Raw genomic sequence first — 18,316 nt, 5'->3', positions numbered from 1 at the left:
CCTTGGTTTTTGATGACCTTGACAGTTTTGAGGAGTACTGCTCGAGTATTTTGTATTGTTCTCCATTAATAGAGTTTGTCCTGTATTTTTCTCATAAGACTAAAGATATGAGATTTTGGGAGGAAAACTTACTATCAAGCCACTGTAATTTAGACAGTATGGCACTGGTGAAACAATAGAAAAATATTTATTGAGTGTGCTTTTGGTGTCAAGTACACAAACTTGTCACCTAACCCAAAGTCTGAAGATTTTATATTTTTTTCTTAAATGTTTAGTTTTATATATCTTTTAAGTCCACGATACATTTTGAGTTAATTTTTACATAAGATGTGAAGTTTGCGTTACTCTCTTATTTTGCCTATGAATGTCCAATTACTCCACCATTTGTTGAAAAGGCTGTTTTTCCTGTTGAATGGTTTTTGCACCTTTGTAAAAAAAAAATTTGGGCGTGTTTGTGCAAGTCTATTTCTGGCTTCTTTATTCTGTTCTATGTGCCTTTCTCTCCAGAAGTACCTCACATTCTTGATTACTGTAGTTATACAATAAGCCTTGAATTGGGTAAACGTATTTCTCCCACTTTATTACTCTTTTTCAGAAATTTTTTATTTGTTCTAGTTCCTTTTACTTTCCATATAAATTTTAGAATAAGTTTGTTTATATCTACACAAATCTCGCTAGTGTTTTTATAAGAATAGCATTAAGCCTGTATATTAATTTGGGGAGAATTGACATCTTTTATTGGTATTGTCTTTGATTGCTTTTAACAGTATATTTTAGTTTCAGTATACAAATTCTATACATGCTAGATTTACACATAAGTAATTCATTTTGCATCATTATAAATGTATTTTTTAAGACTTTATTCTTTAGAGCAGTTTTAGATTCCTAGCAAACGTGGGAAGTTACAGAGATTTCCCATATACCCCTTGTTTCTACATATGCACCATGTCCCCAATTATCAGCATCCCCCTCCAGAGTGGCACCTTTGTTAAAATTGATGAACCTGCACTGACACATCATAACCACCCAAAGTCCATAGTGTACACTATGGTTCACTCTGGTTGTATACACTGTATGTGTTCAGGTAAGTGTATAATGATATGTATTTATCTTTACGGTATCAGACACAGGATTTTCATTATCTTGAAAGTCATTTGCGCTTTGCTTATTCATCCCTCTCTCCGTCAACCCCTGCCAACCATTGATCTTTTTACTATGTCCATAGTTTCGCCTTCTCCAGAATGTCATATAGTTGGAATCACACAGTATGTAACTTTCCAGATTGGCTTCTTTCACTTAGTAATATGCACTTAATGTTCCTCCTTGTCTATATTCCATTGTCTGGATGTACCGTTGTTTATTTATCTATTTACTTGGTCTGCTATGCTTCTCACAGTCAGCCGATGATTTTGACGCACAATTCATTGAAAGTTTGCAATATTTTCGTAAGTTCTGCTCATTACTGGCTGTTTTGACCTCCTTCAACAGTTACACATTCTCTTCCCTCAAAAAACGTTTAATCCATTTGTACATTGCCATTTTCTTCATGGCATTAGCCCCATGAACTTGGACTAACATGTCCCTGATTTCACTTCTACTCTTGCCAAGTTTCAGAGAAATTTAATGTTTGTTCGTTGCTTTAATGTAAGCTCAGACATTCTCCCGACAGCACACAAAAACACGCAACAACAATAATGAACGCGACTCAGCAAGACACCACCACATGTCGACACGAACACGGCTGTGAGACACTGATATACCAAGGTTATGAAACCTTACCGAGCTGTTTGTACAGTGCTGCCAATGTCAGTGCAGGTGGCAAGTTCGTTAACTTAATTGTCAGACCTCGTATATTGAAACTTAATTTACATACTATCAATTTCATTTTTTGGCAGTTTGTAAGATCTCTTTTCTGTGGTTATGTTACTATGATGTGTTAAGTACAGATTTCTTTTTATTCATCCTGCTAAGGATTTGTTTCAGTTCCTGAATTCATGATTGATATCTTTAAAGATTTTGACATTATTTTTGGTATCATATTTCAAACATTTCCATCCCTGCATTCTCTATTGTCTCCTTCTGAACTGCAATTATATTTTATATATTCTCACTCTATCCTCCATGCTTCTTAACTTCTTCATTTTTATATCTGTCAATCTGAGCTGCTTCCAGATAATTTCTTCAAATACTTTTACCTAGTTTCCTAAATTCTCTCTTCAATTGTGCATAATCTGCAGTCCATTCTATCAAGTTTTAAAATTTTTATTATTATATTTCACATATCTAAATGTATGTTTCATTCTTTTTCAAATTATTTGTTCCCTGCATATAATTTTCAAGTTTCTTTTTTTAGCTCTCTTAAATATATTACATTTATTTATTTTTACTCTGTCTGATAACATAAGGATTTTATCCTTCAGTCTCTGATTCCTTGATGGTAGCTTAATTCTTATGTTTGTCTTTGTGTGTGTGTGTGTCCTGCTAATTTCCATAGAACTTCATTTGTGACAAATCTTTGAGATCTAGGTAAAAGTATAATTCGAGAGAAGATTTACTTCAGTCCATTGCTTGGGACACTTCCAATCCAGAGCCACTGTAAATTAAACTCTCCCTTGCTTTATACATATTTTTAAAACTGCACAAGTAGTCCATACTTGAGCCATCATGAGGTTATGATACAGAGGGGATGACAGCTAGACTCAACTCCCTTCCAGAACCAAAGAGGTACCTGAAGAGGTAATTCTGATTCAAAATTGTTTCCTTAAAAATATGTACTAAACTGATCCTGTGCTCTAGATGCTCTGAATTGTATACTGAATTACAGCTGCACTCGAGTTGCTATGCTCTGTACAGGATCTGAAGATATGGTGAGGAACCTGAACCATGTTATTCAGATTATTAGATGACTTACGACGAATGGAACTCAACTATCAAAAAACTCTTACAGGGCTATCATCTGGAGCAAAATATATTAGCTGAGTGGGAGAAGAAGAAAGGTGCCAGTTTTTCTGTACTGAGGTAATCATTCACCCCAGGTCTGTCTCACTTATCTTTTGGAACCTGTGGTACTTCCTGTGATGCTGAGTGGAAGCTGTGCCTGAAGTACTGTAGAAATGTCCCAAGAAAATGCACATGCTGTGTATGTTGTTATTTTCTGCCCTAAATCATGTTTTTAAATTGTGGTAAAATGTACATACTATAAAATTGAGCATTTTAACTAATTTTAAGTGTTCAGTTCATTGGCATTAAATATATTCCCATTGTTGTGTAATCATCATTACTGTCCATCTCCCAAACTTTTTAATCATCCTATACTGAAACTCTGCCTATTAAACAATAACTCCCTGTTCCACCCTTCCCTGCTCCTGGTATTGTACAATATTTGTCCTTTTGTGTCTGGCTTATTTCACTTAGCACATCTCCAAGGTCACCCATGTTGTATAATGTATCAGAAGAAGTTCATTCATTTTTAAGATGGACTAATATTTCATTGTGTATATAACATATTTTCTCTATTCATCTATCATCAATGGACATCTAAGTTGCTTCTACCTTTTGGCTACTGTGAATAATGCTGTGAACGTTGGTACACAAGTATCTTTTCTAGTCTCTGGTTTCAGTTATTTTGGCTATATACTCAGAAGGGAAATTTCTGGTAATTCTAATTTTTTGAGGAATGGCCACACTGTTTTAAAGAACAGGTGCATCATTTTACATTCCTACTAGCAATACACAGGGGTTCTCACTTCTCCACATCCTCACCAATGCTTGTTATTTTCTGGTTTTTTGGAAAACAGAAATCCTAATAGGTGTGAAGTGATATCTCATGGTAGTCTTGATTTGCATTTCTCTAATGATTACTGATGTTGAGCATCTTTTCATGTGCTTATTGGCCATCTGTATATCTTCTTTGGAGAAATACCTATTCAAGTCCTCTGTCCATTTTTAAACTGGATTGTTTTGTTTTTGAGTTGCAATACTTTATAAATTCTGGATAGTAGACCCTTATCAGATATATGACTTGCAAATATTTTCTCCCATTCGGTGGTTGCCATTTTACTTTGTTGATAATGTCCTTTGAGGGACAAAGTTTTAATATTGATAAAGTCCAATTTATCTATTTTTTCTTTTGTTGCCTCTACTTTTGGTGTTACATTCAGGAAAACACGGCCAAACCTAAAATCATGGAACTTTTCCCTGAGGTTTTCTTCTACAAGTTTATTTTAATTTTATGTATGGTATTGGGTATGGGTCCAACTTTATTCATTTGCATGTGGATATACAATTTTCCCAACACCATTTATGGAAGACTGTCCTTGCCAAATTGAATTGTCTTGGTACCCTTCTGGAGTATCATTTAACCCTAAAAGCAAGTTATTTTTGGCCTTTCTATTCTATTCCATTGGTCTAAAAGTGTGACTTAATGCCAGCACCACTGTTTTGATTATTGTAGCTTTGCATTAAGTTTGATATCAGAGAGTGTGAGTCCTTTAACTCTGTTGTTCGTTTTCAAGATCGTTTTGGCTATTTGGGGCCTTGAGTTTCCATATGAATTTCAGAATGGATTTTCATAATTCTGCAAATCTACGTTGCTGTATTTTGACAGGATTGCATTAAATCTGCAGATTGTTTTGGGTAGCATTGACATCTTAATAATATTAAGTCTTCCAATCCAGAAATATGGGGTGAATTTCCATTCATTTAGGTCTTTAATTTCTTTAAGCAATGTTTTGTAGTTTTCATTGTACAAGTCTTTCACCACCTTGATCAAGTTAATGACTAAGAATTTTATTCTTTTTGATATTGTTAATAAAATTGTTTTCATAATTTCCTTTTAGCATAATTCATTGCTAATGTATAGAAACACAACTGATTTTTGCATGTTGATTATGCACCTTGCTTGGATATATTAACTAGTTCTAATGGGTTTTTGATTTTGTGGAATCAGTGTTTTCTAAATATAGGAAGGGTCTTGTTAAATAGAGACAAATTTACTTCTTCCTTCCCAATTTGTATACCTTTTATTCTTTTTTCTGGTCTAATGCTCTGGCTACAACTTCCAATAGTATATTTAATAAAAGTGGCAAAACCAGGCATCCTGGTCATGTTCCTGCTTTAGAGGAAAAACTTTCAATTTTTCACCATTGAGTATGATGTCAGCTGTGTGCTTTTTAGTACATGGCCTTTATTATATTAAGGTATTTTTCCTCTATTTGCAGCTTGTTGAGTGTCATTAACATGAAAACATGCTGAATTTGTCAATTGAGATTCTCATGTGTTTTTTTATCTTTTATTCTGTTACTGTGGTATATTACATTTCTTGCTTTTTGTATGATAAACTATATTTGTTTTTTAGGGATAAATTCCACTTGGCCATGGTGCATAATTCTTTTAATATGCTGCTGAATTCAGTTTACTAGGATATTGTTGAAGATTTTTGCATCAATGTTCATAAGGAATATTGCTCTGTAGTTTTCTTGCAGTTTTTTTTTTCTGTCTTTGATATCAGAGTAGTGCTGGCCTCACAGAATTAGTTAGGAAGTATTCCCTTCTCTTCAACTTTTTGGAAGCATTTGAGAAGCATTGGTGTCCTTTTATTAAAATTTTTTTATAGGGGAATATTGGGGAACAGTGTGTTTCTCCAGGACCCATCAGCTCCAAGTCGTTGTCCTTCAATCTAGTTGTGGAGGGCGCAGCTCAGCTCCAAGTCCAGTTGTCGTTTTCAATCTTCAGTTGCAGGGAGCGCAGCCAACCATCCCATGTGGGAAATGAACTAGCAACCTAGTTGTTGAGCTCGTGCTCTAACCAACGGAGCCATCCAGCAGCCCCTCTGGAAGCTCAGTGGCAGCTCGGTGTCTTCAATGTAGTTGTGGAGAGCACACCTCACTGGTCCATGTGGGAATCGATCCGGAAACCCTGTTGTTTAGAGCTCGCGCTCTAACCAACTGAGCCACCCGGCTGCCCGAGGTGTCCACTTTTTTTTTTTTTTAATGTTTGGTAGAATTACTCAGTGAAGCCATCTGGCAGCATTTTATTTGTAGGTAGATTTTTGATTACTGATTCAGTCTCCTTACTAGTTACAGATACTGTGTTTCCCCGAAAATAAGACCTAACTGGAAAATAAGCCCTACCATGATTTTTCAGGATGACATCCCCTGAACATAAGCCCGAATGCATCTTTTGGAGCAAACATTAATATAAGACCTGGTTTTATTTTCGGGAAAACACAGTATATTTAGTTTCTATGTCTTTGTGATTCAATCTGGTAGGCTTTGTATTTATAGGAATTTCTCCATTTTATCTAGATTACACAATATATTGGCATACAATTGTTCATAGTACTCTCTTATTCCTTTTTATTTCTGTAGAATTGGTAGTAATGTCATCACTTTCATTTCTGATTTTAGTAGTTTTGAGTTATATCTCTTTTTCTTCTTATTCAATATAGCAAACATTTATCAATTTCATTGACGTTTTTGAAGAATCAATATCTGGTTTAGTAGATTTATTTGTATTGCTTTTCCATTTCCTATTTTATTTATTTTTGCTTTAATCTTTATTATTTTCTTCATTCTGCTAGCTTTGGGTTTTGTTTGTTCTTTGTTTTCTAGTCCCTTAAGTTGTAACATTAGGTGGTTGTTTGGAGATCTTTCTTCTTTAATGCATGTATTTATAGCTATAACTTTCCCTCTTAGCATTGCTTTCTCTGAATCACTTAGGTTTTGGTAGGAATCATGGAACCAGAGAACAGTGGAATAACATTTTTTTATGTGATGAAAGAAAAGAACTGTCGAGGGCCGGCCTGGTGGCGCAGGCGGTTGGAGCTCCATGCTCCTAACTCCGAAGGCTGCCGGTTTGATTCCCACATGGGCCAGTGGGCTCTCAACAAAAAAAAAAAAAAAAAAAAAAAAAAAAGAAAAGAACTGTCAATCCGGAATTCTCTATCTAGTGAAAATATCCTTCAGGAATGAAGGCAAGGGCTGGTCTGGTGGCTCAGGTGGTTAGAGCTCCATGCTCCTAACTCCGAAGGCTGCTGTTTCGATACCCACATGGGCCAGTGAGCTCTCAACCACAAGGATGCTGGTTCAACTCCTCGAGTTCTACAAGGGATGGTGGGCTCCACCCCTTGCAATTAAGATTGAACAGGGCACCTTGAGCTTAGCTGCCGCTGAGCTCCTGGATGGCTCAGTTGGTTGGAGCGCATCCTCTCAACCACAAGGTTGCCAGTTCGATTCCTCGACTCCCGCAAGGGATGGTGGGCAGCGCCCCCTGCAACTAAAATTGAACACGGCACCTTGAGCTGAGCTGCCGCTGAACTCCCAGATGGCTCAGTTGGTTGGAGCGCGTCCTCTCAACCACAAGGTTGCCGGTTCCTCCCGCAAGGGATGGTGGGCTGTGCTCCCTGCCACTAAAAAATGGCAACTGGATGTGGAGCTGAGCTGCACCCTCCACAACTAAGACTGAAAGGACAACAACTTGACTTGGAAAAAGGCCTGGAAGTACACACTCTTCCCCAATAAAGTCCTGTTACCCTTCCCTAATAAAATCTTTTTTTAAAAAAGGAATGAAGGTAAGATAAAGGCATTTTCAGATAAAGGAAAGTTACTAGAAGGTGTTTCCAGCAGATTGCTCTAAGAAGAGGAACTCTCACCTAGTAACAACACAACAACAATGATCAACCCTTAAATAAGAACTTATTATAAACCAGTTGTTGTTCTCAGCACTTTACATAAACTAACTCACTTAATCTAAGAAGGTTGTTATTATTAACATCCTCATTATACACGTGAGAAAACAAAAACAAAAAAAGATGTTAAGTAGCTACTAAATAGTAGAGCCATAATAGAACACAAGCAATCTGCCCTCAGAGATAACATTCTTAACTATTACTTGATACTATTTTTCAACTTGTACAAAATAACCTGTAGGAAATTAAGCTAACCAAGTAGATGAAAACGATTAGAAACAGATTTAGTGATTTTCAAAATTATTTTATTTAGTTCTGCTCTCTACAGATAGAAATAGGAATGCAAGGTACCAACTTGATGTATTACTCTACCTTGAAAAAATTCTACTAGAACTAAGATGAAATACTGATTTATCAGCAGTAACCTTAACAATAAACATTTTTTGAGGACTTACTATGTGTCAGAAGTTGTTTTGGGGGCTGAGGATGTAAACATGAATGAGACAGAGCTCTTTTTCTTAAAGATTTTATACAAATTAGGTAATACAGCAAGTAAGTAAATGATTAGAACATAGCATGTGTTATAACAGGAGCATGTACAAAGTCCACAGTACATAACAGGTAAAAATGCTATAGAGAAAGCAATCATCAATCTACTCATGGCTGTTTTAAAAACAGCAATTTAAAAAAAGGCTTTGAAAACACAAAAAAATGACCATTCATAGAAATAGTTCATAATTCCCTTTTCCATAACTCATGTAGATTATTATCTGTTTCTAATCTGTGAATAAACTCCCAGTTAAGTCATCAATGAATAGAAAGAAAAATCAAAAGGATCTGTTACCCTGCTGTGTGTATGTTTTAATTTTCAAAGCCTTCATCATAAAGATGATGAGCTTATTTCAAAGTACTTATAATCAGCTCCTGCTGATTAATTTGTATTTATTCAGCAGTCCAGTGCTTAGTAATTATGTTCATTCAGAAGGTAGAGGAGGATTAACCCACAAAAATCTTTCAATAAGACAAAAAGTGATATTTCTATATTGAATCAAGAAAGCTATATTCAATTTAAAGAGTTACCTTAACAGTTGCAAAGAACAAGTTCTCCAGGTAAACTATAGGATCTTTAAGGTGCGGACCTTAACTTATTTTTCTTTCTATCCTTAGTATCCCTAATGGTTACTATGAGGCCTGGCAAATAAAGTATTATTATGTTTGCTGAAATAGAATTGTTATTATAAAAGAATTAATAAGAGATGAAATACAGTTCTTTCTTGACTATATTCCTTGCATGCTAATAAAGAGTTCTTTTATATTCAAAGATCACTACACTTAATTCCATAGAGAAAAGGGATCAAATGTAACCCTTGACCTCCTATGTGTAGGTAATATAAAAATTAAAAAACAAAACAAAACAGAACAAAAGAATCAACGTGAGTTCCTTAAAGATCAGCACGAACTTTTATATTTAAAATCTTTATCATGGTACTTTAATTCTATTTTTGCTCTTACTAAAATGAAATGCTATAATATAGTAAATGTGACAGCAAAGGAAATACAGTATCTAATGACCCTTTCACATTTCCCTGTAGCTACATTTCAAGTGGCTGCCATTCATAGGATATAAACTTAGTCTAAGTAACAGAAGGGCATTATGACTCATATTCCATATGTTAAATAAGTATATTTACTTTTATATTCATATTGTACACAGGATCAATAATAAATGGCTATAAATAATTGTGAAACTCTTAAATTATAAAGTTGCTGTGTATTTTTAGATTGCTCTGAGATCAACTGTCTATTTGATCAATAGTCATTAAATCAACAGATTCTCACTAAGTTGATACTTCTGTCTTAAATGATATATATTGTCTTCATTAAAGGGAATTTTATTCTAAGAGTTGCTAAAATAATAAATAAATAACTAAACCATGAGATCGAGGATGGACAACAGTGGCATGCTTTTAAATATATTAATTTAATATAATAATACATTATTAATACGTTAATAATATATCATTATTAATTAAGTTTTAAATAATAATTAATAGTTAATTAACAATATATTATCATTAATTAAGGTTTTTTTTAATGACCAAACATCAATATGCTATTTAAAAATTGGATTAAAAGTTCCTAACTTTTGAGAACTTTTAAAAAACTCTGCTGTTTAATTTTATTAAATTAGTATTTAATGACAATTAATGAATATTAAATGATTATAAATAATTACAAAAAGTATAATTTTACATCTTAATAAACTGGATTCTGCTCTGGGTTAGGACTGACAACTTTTAGCAGTAATATAATATTTCTAAAATTTTAAATATAATATGCAAAACAAAAAAGAACTTGAAGGAAACTGTGGCTAAGATTTAACTAGACAGGACACTAAGACTTTAAATTCTGGGAATAAAAGGGGGCAAACTCAAGTGTTAGCACTCAAGTTTCTTAGGTTTATCAGTTTATTGTAGTGACTAATGGTATGGAATTAATTTTCTTTGCAACATGTTGGTGACTTTCTTACCTAGAGAGCATGCCCAGAGGTGTAACATTAAGTGATCCCATCAGCATTGCCAGGGCCATCCCTGGTGCTTCCCGTTCTATTACTTCTTTTGTGGCCTGTAATTAAAGATTAAATAGCAGACTGAGTGAAATTAGCCAAAAAAGAAGGAAGAGTAGTAATTAAATTAAAATTAAGTATAAACCATGCTTTCTATAAATCATACTTTGTAGTTCCCCAAACATTTTTTTTAAGGTATCAAGACTCAGTTCTTTGGGACCACTGAATAAAAGCTGAGGAGCAGGACTTCCAGGGAACTTTTATATCAGCAGGCCTTCCTTATTATCCCTTACAACTCAGAAGTATTTGATAATAATCTCATCATGCCTAATAACCTCAACTTTAAAATTAAGTCTCAGATTGCTATAATAGTACAATAGATTCCAATAGGGTAAGAAATTTGGGTATTTTTCTTTATCTATTACTTTTGAAATGATTAGTCCCTGAAAACCTGAGATCACTTGTATCTCCTAGCTCTGTGAGATTTTATGGTATAATTAAAAGGAACTCAAGAAGTCACCAAGTCAACTTTTCCCATGTGTTGGGTAGAAGAAAAACTCTAGATTACCATCTCCCATATCTTCAATATAAATTAACTATTTGATTGTTTTAAACAAAAATTAATGAAGTGATAGGCTTTAACTATATAACAGAAGTTTTAAGATAGGACATTCTTAAGTCAAGTATGGTTAAACCTGGAATAAGCTAATGAAGAAGACAGGAAAATTTCATTTTCTAAAGGTCAATCAAAATAGGTATATATTTATCATTCTGTGATAGAAAAGATATGTTTTAGGTTAAAAGTTGGGAGTGAAATACATGATTCAATCCATTTCTAATCCTGTTTCTACAAATATAGCAGATTATAATGCTTGGGGGGGCAATATAGGAATAAAACCAGCAAAAGAAAGTATTCCAGTAAATAAGAAAAAATGCAAATGAAATAAAAAGTAAATTATGGAGTAATATGGAAGGTTGATATTTCAGTATTCATTTGAAGTAGAGAGAGAGTCCTAAATAAGACTGTAGTTCGAGGTAAAAGTTAGGTTGAGGACTTGGCAAAGCAGTTAAAATACGCCAAGTATGTGTTAGATACCAGGTGACATTACAAATAAATTTTTAGTATATGTGCTGCCGAAGTGAGCACATTATAAATAAATTTTTAAGATGCATATAAATTAGTTAACCCCTTATAACTATACAGAATAAAGGACTATTAGAATTGAGGTCCTATTAGAATCTATTATTAGAATCTACTGGTCCACTGAACCCCAACATAACACAATACTAAACAATGACAGAAATTTTAAAGGAAAACGAACACTACCATAATGCTTTTCAATAAAACCTGTTTTCAAAATAGAGCACCAGCAGGTAAAAGGAAATTCTTAAGTTCCCAAACTTAGGAGTTATTTTCATTTAAATACATAGCTAAAAATTGTCAAGTTGGCATTACCTAGAATTTAGGCCTTGTTTTCCAAATTCAATCTATATGGTACGATTTTGAGGCCTCTGGAGAAGAAACACTATTTCCACATTATAATGATGTACTCCAAAGTATAGTAGCACGTTTTATTTAAGGACAAGGGAAGAAAATATCAACAGATAGCTGAGTGGATGTCTTTTACTTAAACAGATACTTTAAAGCACAACATTTACCCATCTATAAGTTATTTATTAAGCACCTACTGTATACTAGATAGTATTGTAAGCATTAGTGAAAACACTTACAAGAATGTGTAAACTCATTGTCACCCAGTACATGAGAAACTCAACTGACAAATTATATATGAGAATTACCTAAAAGATGTGCAATTCATTAATTTTTCTAGATCCTCTAAAATACACAACTGGATTTGACCAGATCACAGTAGTCTACCTGGAATGCTTCCTTTCACTTTTCAAGAATTGCTTTACTGGACTTTGCTTCTGTAGTATGCAATTGGATCCAATGAAATGGCTCAGTGAAATTCATATTTATATTAGAAAGTATTTGAGGCCATTGTTCACCACATTGCACGGTGGTCCTCTTTGGGAGAACCTGTAGGAAAAATTTCCTCTTAAGTGTCATAACTAGGAGTGGGTACTTTTCCATGTGACCAGTTTATTTTTAAATTATGATGTTTGTGAATCAAGTTACCCTTGAGAACAGAGACAAATTTGTTGGTTACCTTTTTAGTAGGCTTACTGAACACAACCTAATTCATCTTATTTTTCCTTGCCTTATTTTTCCACATTTATCTTATTAAAAGTTCTGCTGTATTTTATGTATTTGGGTAAATCACCTTAAATGCTTTTAGGGTATTAATAAATATATCAATAATGGATGGATGTATGAACGAATGCTTGTATACTTTAAATAAAGGTCTTCATATTTTTGCAAACATAATTTAGGGAGGAAGTTAATTCTTTCTGTGGACCTTCTAGAGAATTTGGGCTTATAATACAAATCTTGTATATTTTAAAACAGAAAAGGGAAATACATATTGTGGTGATATCACTAAAGGCATTGGTGCTCTCTAGGAATAGACACAAATCTTTTCAATAGGGTATTCCTAAATAATGCACATGGTCTTTCTTACATCAGTATCAAATATATCCTTTCCATAAAACATCAGAACCTTGTATTTCCATTTTATTTTCTCTTTCTCTTAAGTTGTTTCGTACAGAAGAAAGATCATAATCTATGAGGTGAGACACAGTTATAGTCCATGAGAGTAAGGGCTGGACTTCTTGCAGCACCTAGCACAATACCCAACATATAACATGTGTACCCAACAAATTTTTGTTGAATAAAAGAATGAATAAATAAGTGAAACCTCGCTTTAAAATTGTTCTATGCACTTAATTGTTCTGTGCATTAGAACAAATTGTTTATGCTCTCTGAGCATCAGTGTATTTATGAATAAAATGGAGATAATGAAACATACCTATGTCTTATGAGAACTAAATGATATAAATAAATCACCTAGCATAGAGTAGGTATTCAATACATGTCAACTCTCTCTATGCCTCTATTTTCTAATTCTCCTTACATCCTTGCAGTTTTGATCTTACCAGTTAGAGAACAGGAATAATACAAAAATCAGAAACCAAACCTAGAAACAGTGGTTGAGAACTAAAATTGAAGAAAAAGAGAATGGAGAACAAGAACTTAAATGGTAGGTTGGCAAGTGGGGGGGTGTGGCCGTGGGGGCAGAAAGCAGAATATTGAAATACCAGGATGTAAAGGAACAAGTGGTCAAATGAAGTGGGAATTGGAAGGTGGTCAGGAAGGTAAGAGCTGGGTGAAAACATCTATAGACCATGAGTGGGGAAGTAGAGGAAAGAGCAAGAGAATAAAACTTGATTTAGGACAAAACAAAAAAAGGCTATCTAAATTATTAAAAAATCCAAACAAAAGAATGATTTTAACAAATGTAGCTTTATCCTTTCAGTCATATACACTAGTATAAGATAGAGAAATGAAGGTTATCCTTGCTCATTAACAAGTAGATAACAGGTATTCATTATGAATAAACTATTCCTAGTCAATGGCAAAAGGATGCCATTAAAAGTTGGAAACCATTTTTTCTTAATTAGCTTAACTTTTTGTTTCCCACTTTCTTATACAGAGGGTGCCAAAAAAAAATGGATACACATTTTAAGAAAGGAAAACTGTATTAAAATTATAATACTCAATATATACCAATAACAAAAGATGAATACAAGTCATTTAGTTTGACTTCTGCAATTACAAGAGGTGCTCAAAGTGGTTATCATCAGCATAATTTTAATAGATTTTTCCTTTCTTAAGATGTGCATACTTTTTTTGGCACCCTCTGTGTTATTAATTTGATTATCAAATTCTTTTTTTCCTTGAGCAATCGTAGAAATTTGTATTCCTACTTCATATATAATCTTTTCTGAATAGTAGAGTCCAAAATAATGAGGTTTAATTGGATTTAGCTATTCTCTTTAAATAAAAGACATTTTATCTTTAACTTCTAAATACTTTTTAAACTATTTCTAAACTATGAAAGTTGCAATCTCCTATGGAAAACCTCTTATTGTGATCCTTTTCTTTTACCCTTGAAACTTTGAAGATAACATTAAAGTCAGAAAGATGCTTCAAAGACGGCTCAAGTTGCAAAAAGGGTGTCATAAACAATGATTCTACAGCCCAGGGAACTTGTCAATGAAATTCAGGTCCATTTTTAAACTTCACAGGAAAAATGACTTTAAAAAAATGTTATTGCTAAGAAGCAGTGATGTTTAAATATGTAAAAAACACACAATAGCTACATGTACGTGTGCATGTACATGTATATTATATTACATAAGACCTGGTCTTATAGTAAAATAAGACTGGGTTTATATATTATTATATTATCTTATATTATATTGTATTATATTATGTCAATTATGTTATGTCAATTATATTATGTCTATTATATTATATTATATTATGTTAATTATATTATATTATATTATGTTAATTATATTAATTGTATTGTATTGTATTGTATTGTATTATATTATATTACATTATAGACCCGGTCTTATAGTAAAATAAGACCAAGTCTTGTATTAATTTTTGCTCTAAAAGACGTATTAGAGCTGATTGTCGGATTAGGTCTTATTTTCGGGGAAACATGGTAGATGTAGACCAAGGGCTAGATCTAGGAACAAGGTCAAAGAACCAAGCTTTTGCCATGCTCTGATGAACAAGTCCCTGACATATATTCTATCTTTGGGCTTGAATCTTATCTTTTGCCCTTTTGAAGCTTTAGAGTCCTGTCCCCAAGGTGGGAATGGTCTTGGATTTTTTTTTTTCTTACAGCCTACCTCCAACTATTCTGTGATGTTGGCCATGATTACAATTCACATTGCTTCCAGGTGACTCCAGAGAAAGTGTCAGCAATGAGCAATGCACTTTTCTTACCATGTTTCCCTGAAAATAAGACCGGGTCTTATATTAAGGTTTGCTCCAAAAGACGCATTAGGGCTTATGTTCAGGGGATGTCATCCTGAAAAATCATGCTAGGGCTTATTTTCCGGTTAGGTCTTATTTTCGGGGAAACATTGTAGATCCTCTAGAGTTTTTCAGGTTCAAGTTCAACAATGAAATAGATGCCCTTCCGATCCCTTCTATCTTTCTATCTTTCCCTTCATGAAACACTATTTTGTCAGATTCTTTAGATGAAAGTCATAGCTCCTATCTTCAAGAAGTTTATATTACAATGGAACAAAAAGAGAATTATAATATGACATGCATCATAAGAATAAGATAAACAGTGATATATGAAATTCTGAGGAAACAAATAACCCAAAACTGCTTTGAGCCAAAGGGTCCAAGAAGCCAGGGATTCGAGCTGGGTCCTGATGGATGGCGATGCCCCCCACAGGACAGCCATTCTCAATTTCTGTTATAGGCCTTTGAGAATCTGATAAAACAGGAGGGAAAAAGGCTAAAAGGTCTTTGAGAGCTGTGGTAAAACCAGTTCAGATTTAAAAGTTAAGGCCCTGGATTGCAAATTCCTTATATGCATGGTGACTATTTTTCATATGCATGAAAAATCACTTAGTATAGTGCTTTTATGGTTTTTTATAAACATTTAGTAACAGAGCATAATTTGTATTAATATTAATTAATACATGCTTGTTACTTGACTATGTAGATTTAATAAAATTTCCTCGTAGCTGTTACTGCACTGCCCTCTGCTGATTAAATAATCTTAAGTAACAAAGGATATCTTTGAAGCACCATCTAATAACGTTGTTAAGCTATCAAGGTGGGATATGATTAGAGCAGTAGTTCTCAAACTTCGTGTGTGTCAAATATCCTAGAGCCCTTGTTTAATAAACACTGAGTGCTGGGCCCACCCAGAGATTTGGATTCAGAATGTCTGATTGGGGCCTCACAATCTGCATTCCTAGTATATGCGCTGCTGAAGAGAGCACAAAATTTGCACCCCCGATAAGTTGCAGGTGACGCCTGGGATGCTGGCCAGAGGACCATACTACAAAAAGCACACCGCAGAGGGCAGTAATGAGGTGGATGAATAGCGGGTACTGCTGGACCCAATCTTCATGGTCACCTTATATTCAACTTGGTAAAGGAGACTGAAATAAATATGAGGATCCTTCATAAGAGCGAAATGCAGACCTAGTGACAAGATAAATTAGGTAAAAATAGGGACTTTAATGCCAGCCAATTAAATTTTCCTCACTAGCCATTAAAGGGCAAATACATTAATTTTATTTTATACTTTAAAAAAGGGTTCTAATAAACTAACAATTCAGAGCCTGCCCCTATAACTAAGTATCCCATGGTACAGAGAAACTCTGTTTAACATATTTTTTCTCAGGACTACATAGACATGATGTATAAAATTTACATACATGCAAACGAAAAAATGCTCAACATCACTAATCATGAGAGAAATGCCAATAAAAACCACAGTGAGATATCACCTCACCCCAGTCAGAATGGCTATCATCAAGAAGACAAATAGTAACAAGTGTTGGAGAGGTTGTGGAGAAAAAAGAACCCTCATACACTGTTGGTGGGAATGCAGACTGGTGCAGCCGCTATGGAAGGCAGTGTGGAGGTTCCTCAAAAAATTACAAATAGAATTACCATATGACCCAGCAATCCCTCTCCTGGGTATCTACCCAAAGAAATCTGAAAACATTTATACATAAAGACACATGTGCTCCAATGTTCATTGCAGCTTTGTTTACGGTGGCCAAGACATGGAAACAACCCAAGTGTCCTTTGATCGATGAATGGATAAAGAAGTTGTGGTATATATATACAATGGAGTACTATTCGGCGGTAAGAAAAGATAAATTAGTACCATTTGCGACAACATGGATGGATCTCCCTTATAACATGGAAATTATAATGCTAAATGAAATAAGTCAGAAAAAGTAGAGAACTATATGATTTCACTAATATGTGGTATATAAAACTGAAAACAACAGAAGAGCAAGACAAACGAAGAAACAAAAACTCTTAGACACAGATAATAGTGGTTACCAGAGGGTAAGGGGGGAGGAGGGTTCTAGAAGAGGGTAAACGGGGTCAAATATGTGGTGATGGAGGGAGAACTGACTCTAGGTAGTGAACACACAATGTGATATATAGATGATGTTTTACAGAATTGTACACCTGAAATCTATGTAACTTTGCTAACAATTGTCACCCCAATAAACTTTAATTAAAAAAAATAGCACAAACCGCAATTACTTTTGCACCAAAAAAAAAAAAATTTTACATACATGACTAACTCCTAGGGATGTTCAAGGAGCATCAGATATAAATCTACTCCTTTCTTCTTTCACTTCAGAAACAGAGCAGAATGAAAGTAAGAGCAGCCTCAAATTTACTCTAATTAATTAAAAACATTCATTTGCAGATTTTGTTAATTTTATGTTAGTTGCAAACACCTTTCTACCAATCATGAATTCATCAGTGTATATAACAGTGTGACTAAGTGGTGAAAGACTACTGCTACAAGGAGAAGCTGCAACCAAGGAATAAAGGTAGTTATCTCAGTTTTACTTGGGAGATATGATCTGACTGATAATTTCTTTGGAGTTTTAGCCTTCTTAAATATTTACATCTTCCTCTACTCCTGGAAGAAGCAGAAAGCTTTTCAAAATGGATATACTTCATTTTGTTTTTCAGTTAAAGCTGTACAATATTTAAATAAGATCTCGTTAGGCTGAATAAGATCAAAGGAGACAGCATGATTATACAGAGAAAGCAAGAAAAAAAAGCGTAAAACTTTAAGTACTGCAGGCAATTTCATCTTCCATTCTATTTAATGAACATACAATTTGCAGTGAACATGAGATGCTGAATTAAGCCTGCTGTTCGCACAGTTCCTCTCAGCTCCCAAAGCATCACTGAGTTAACATATCACCATGCTAAGTAAGGTTCTAATGTTTAAAAGTAAATATTTCTTGTATAACACGGCCCCTAAAGCAAGCCATCAATTTATCTGGCTCAACAAAAGGATTTGTTTCAATGTTAGAGTAAAAACCAGTTGTTGGGCTACTGAGAATATGTCGTT

At 34.1% G+C, this 18,316-nt stretch overlaps 1 protein-coding gene across 26 annotated transcripts in view; it reads right to left on the bottom strand.

Moving 5' to 3' along the window:
* GPHN (gephyrin) overlaps nt 1-18,316 on the bottom strand; it is a 455,320-nt gene that overhangs the window by 216,064 nt on the left and 220,940 nt on the right. For 24 of the 26 annotated variants that reach the window (XM_081049702.1, XM_081049721.1, XM_081049725.1 and 21 more), the window contains one exon: nt 10,218-10,312. The exons of the other annotated variants lie outside the window; for them this stretch is intronic. In XM_081049702.1, the coding sequence (XP_080905828.1) occupies nt 10,218-10,312 (95 nt within the window). The remainder of the gene's footprint in view (nt 1-10,217; nt 10,313-18,316) is intronic. 26 annotated transcript variants of the gene reach the window in all.

This window comes from Rhinolophus hipposideros (genome assembly GCF_964194185.1).
Source record: "Rhinolophus hipposideros genome assembly, chromosome: 5".
In the NCBI taxonomy this organism is placed as follows: domain Eukaryota; kingdom Metazoa; phylum Chordata; class Mammalia; order Chiroptera; family Rhinolophidae; genus Rhinolophus; species Rhinolophus hipposideros.
This window is presented reverse-complemented; position numbering and strand designations above follow the sequence as displayed.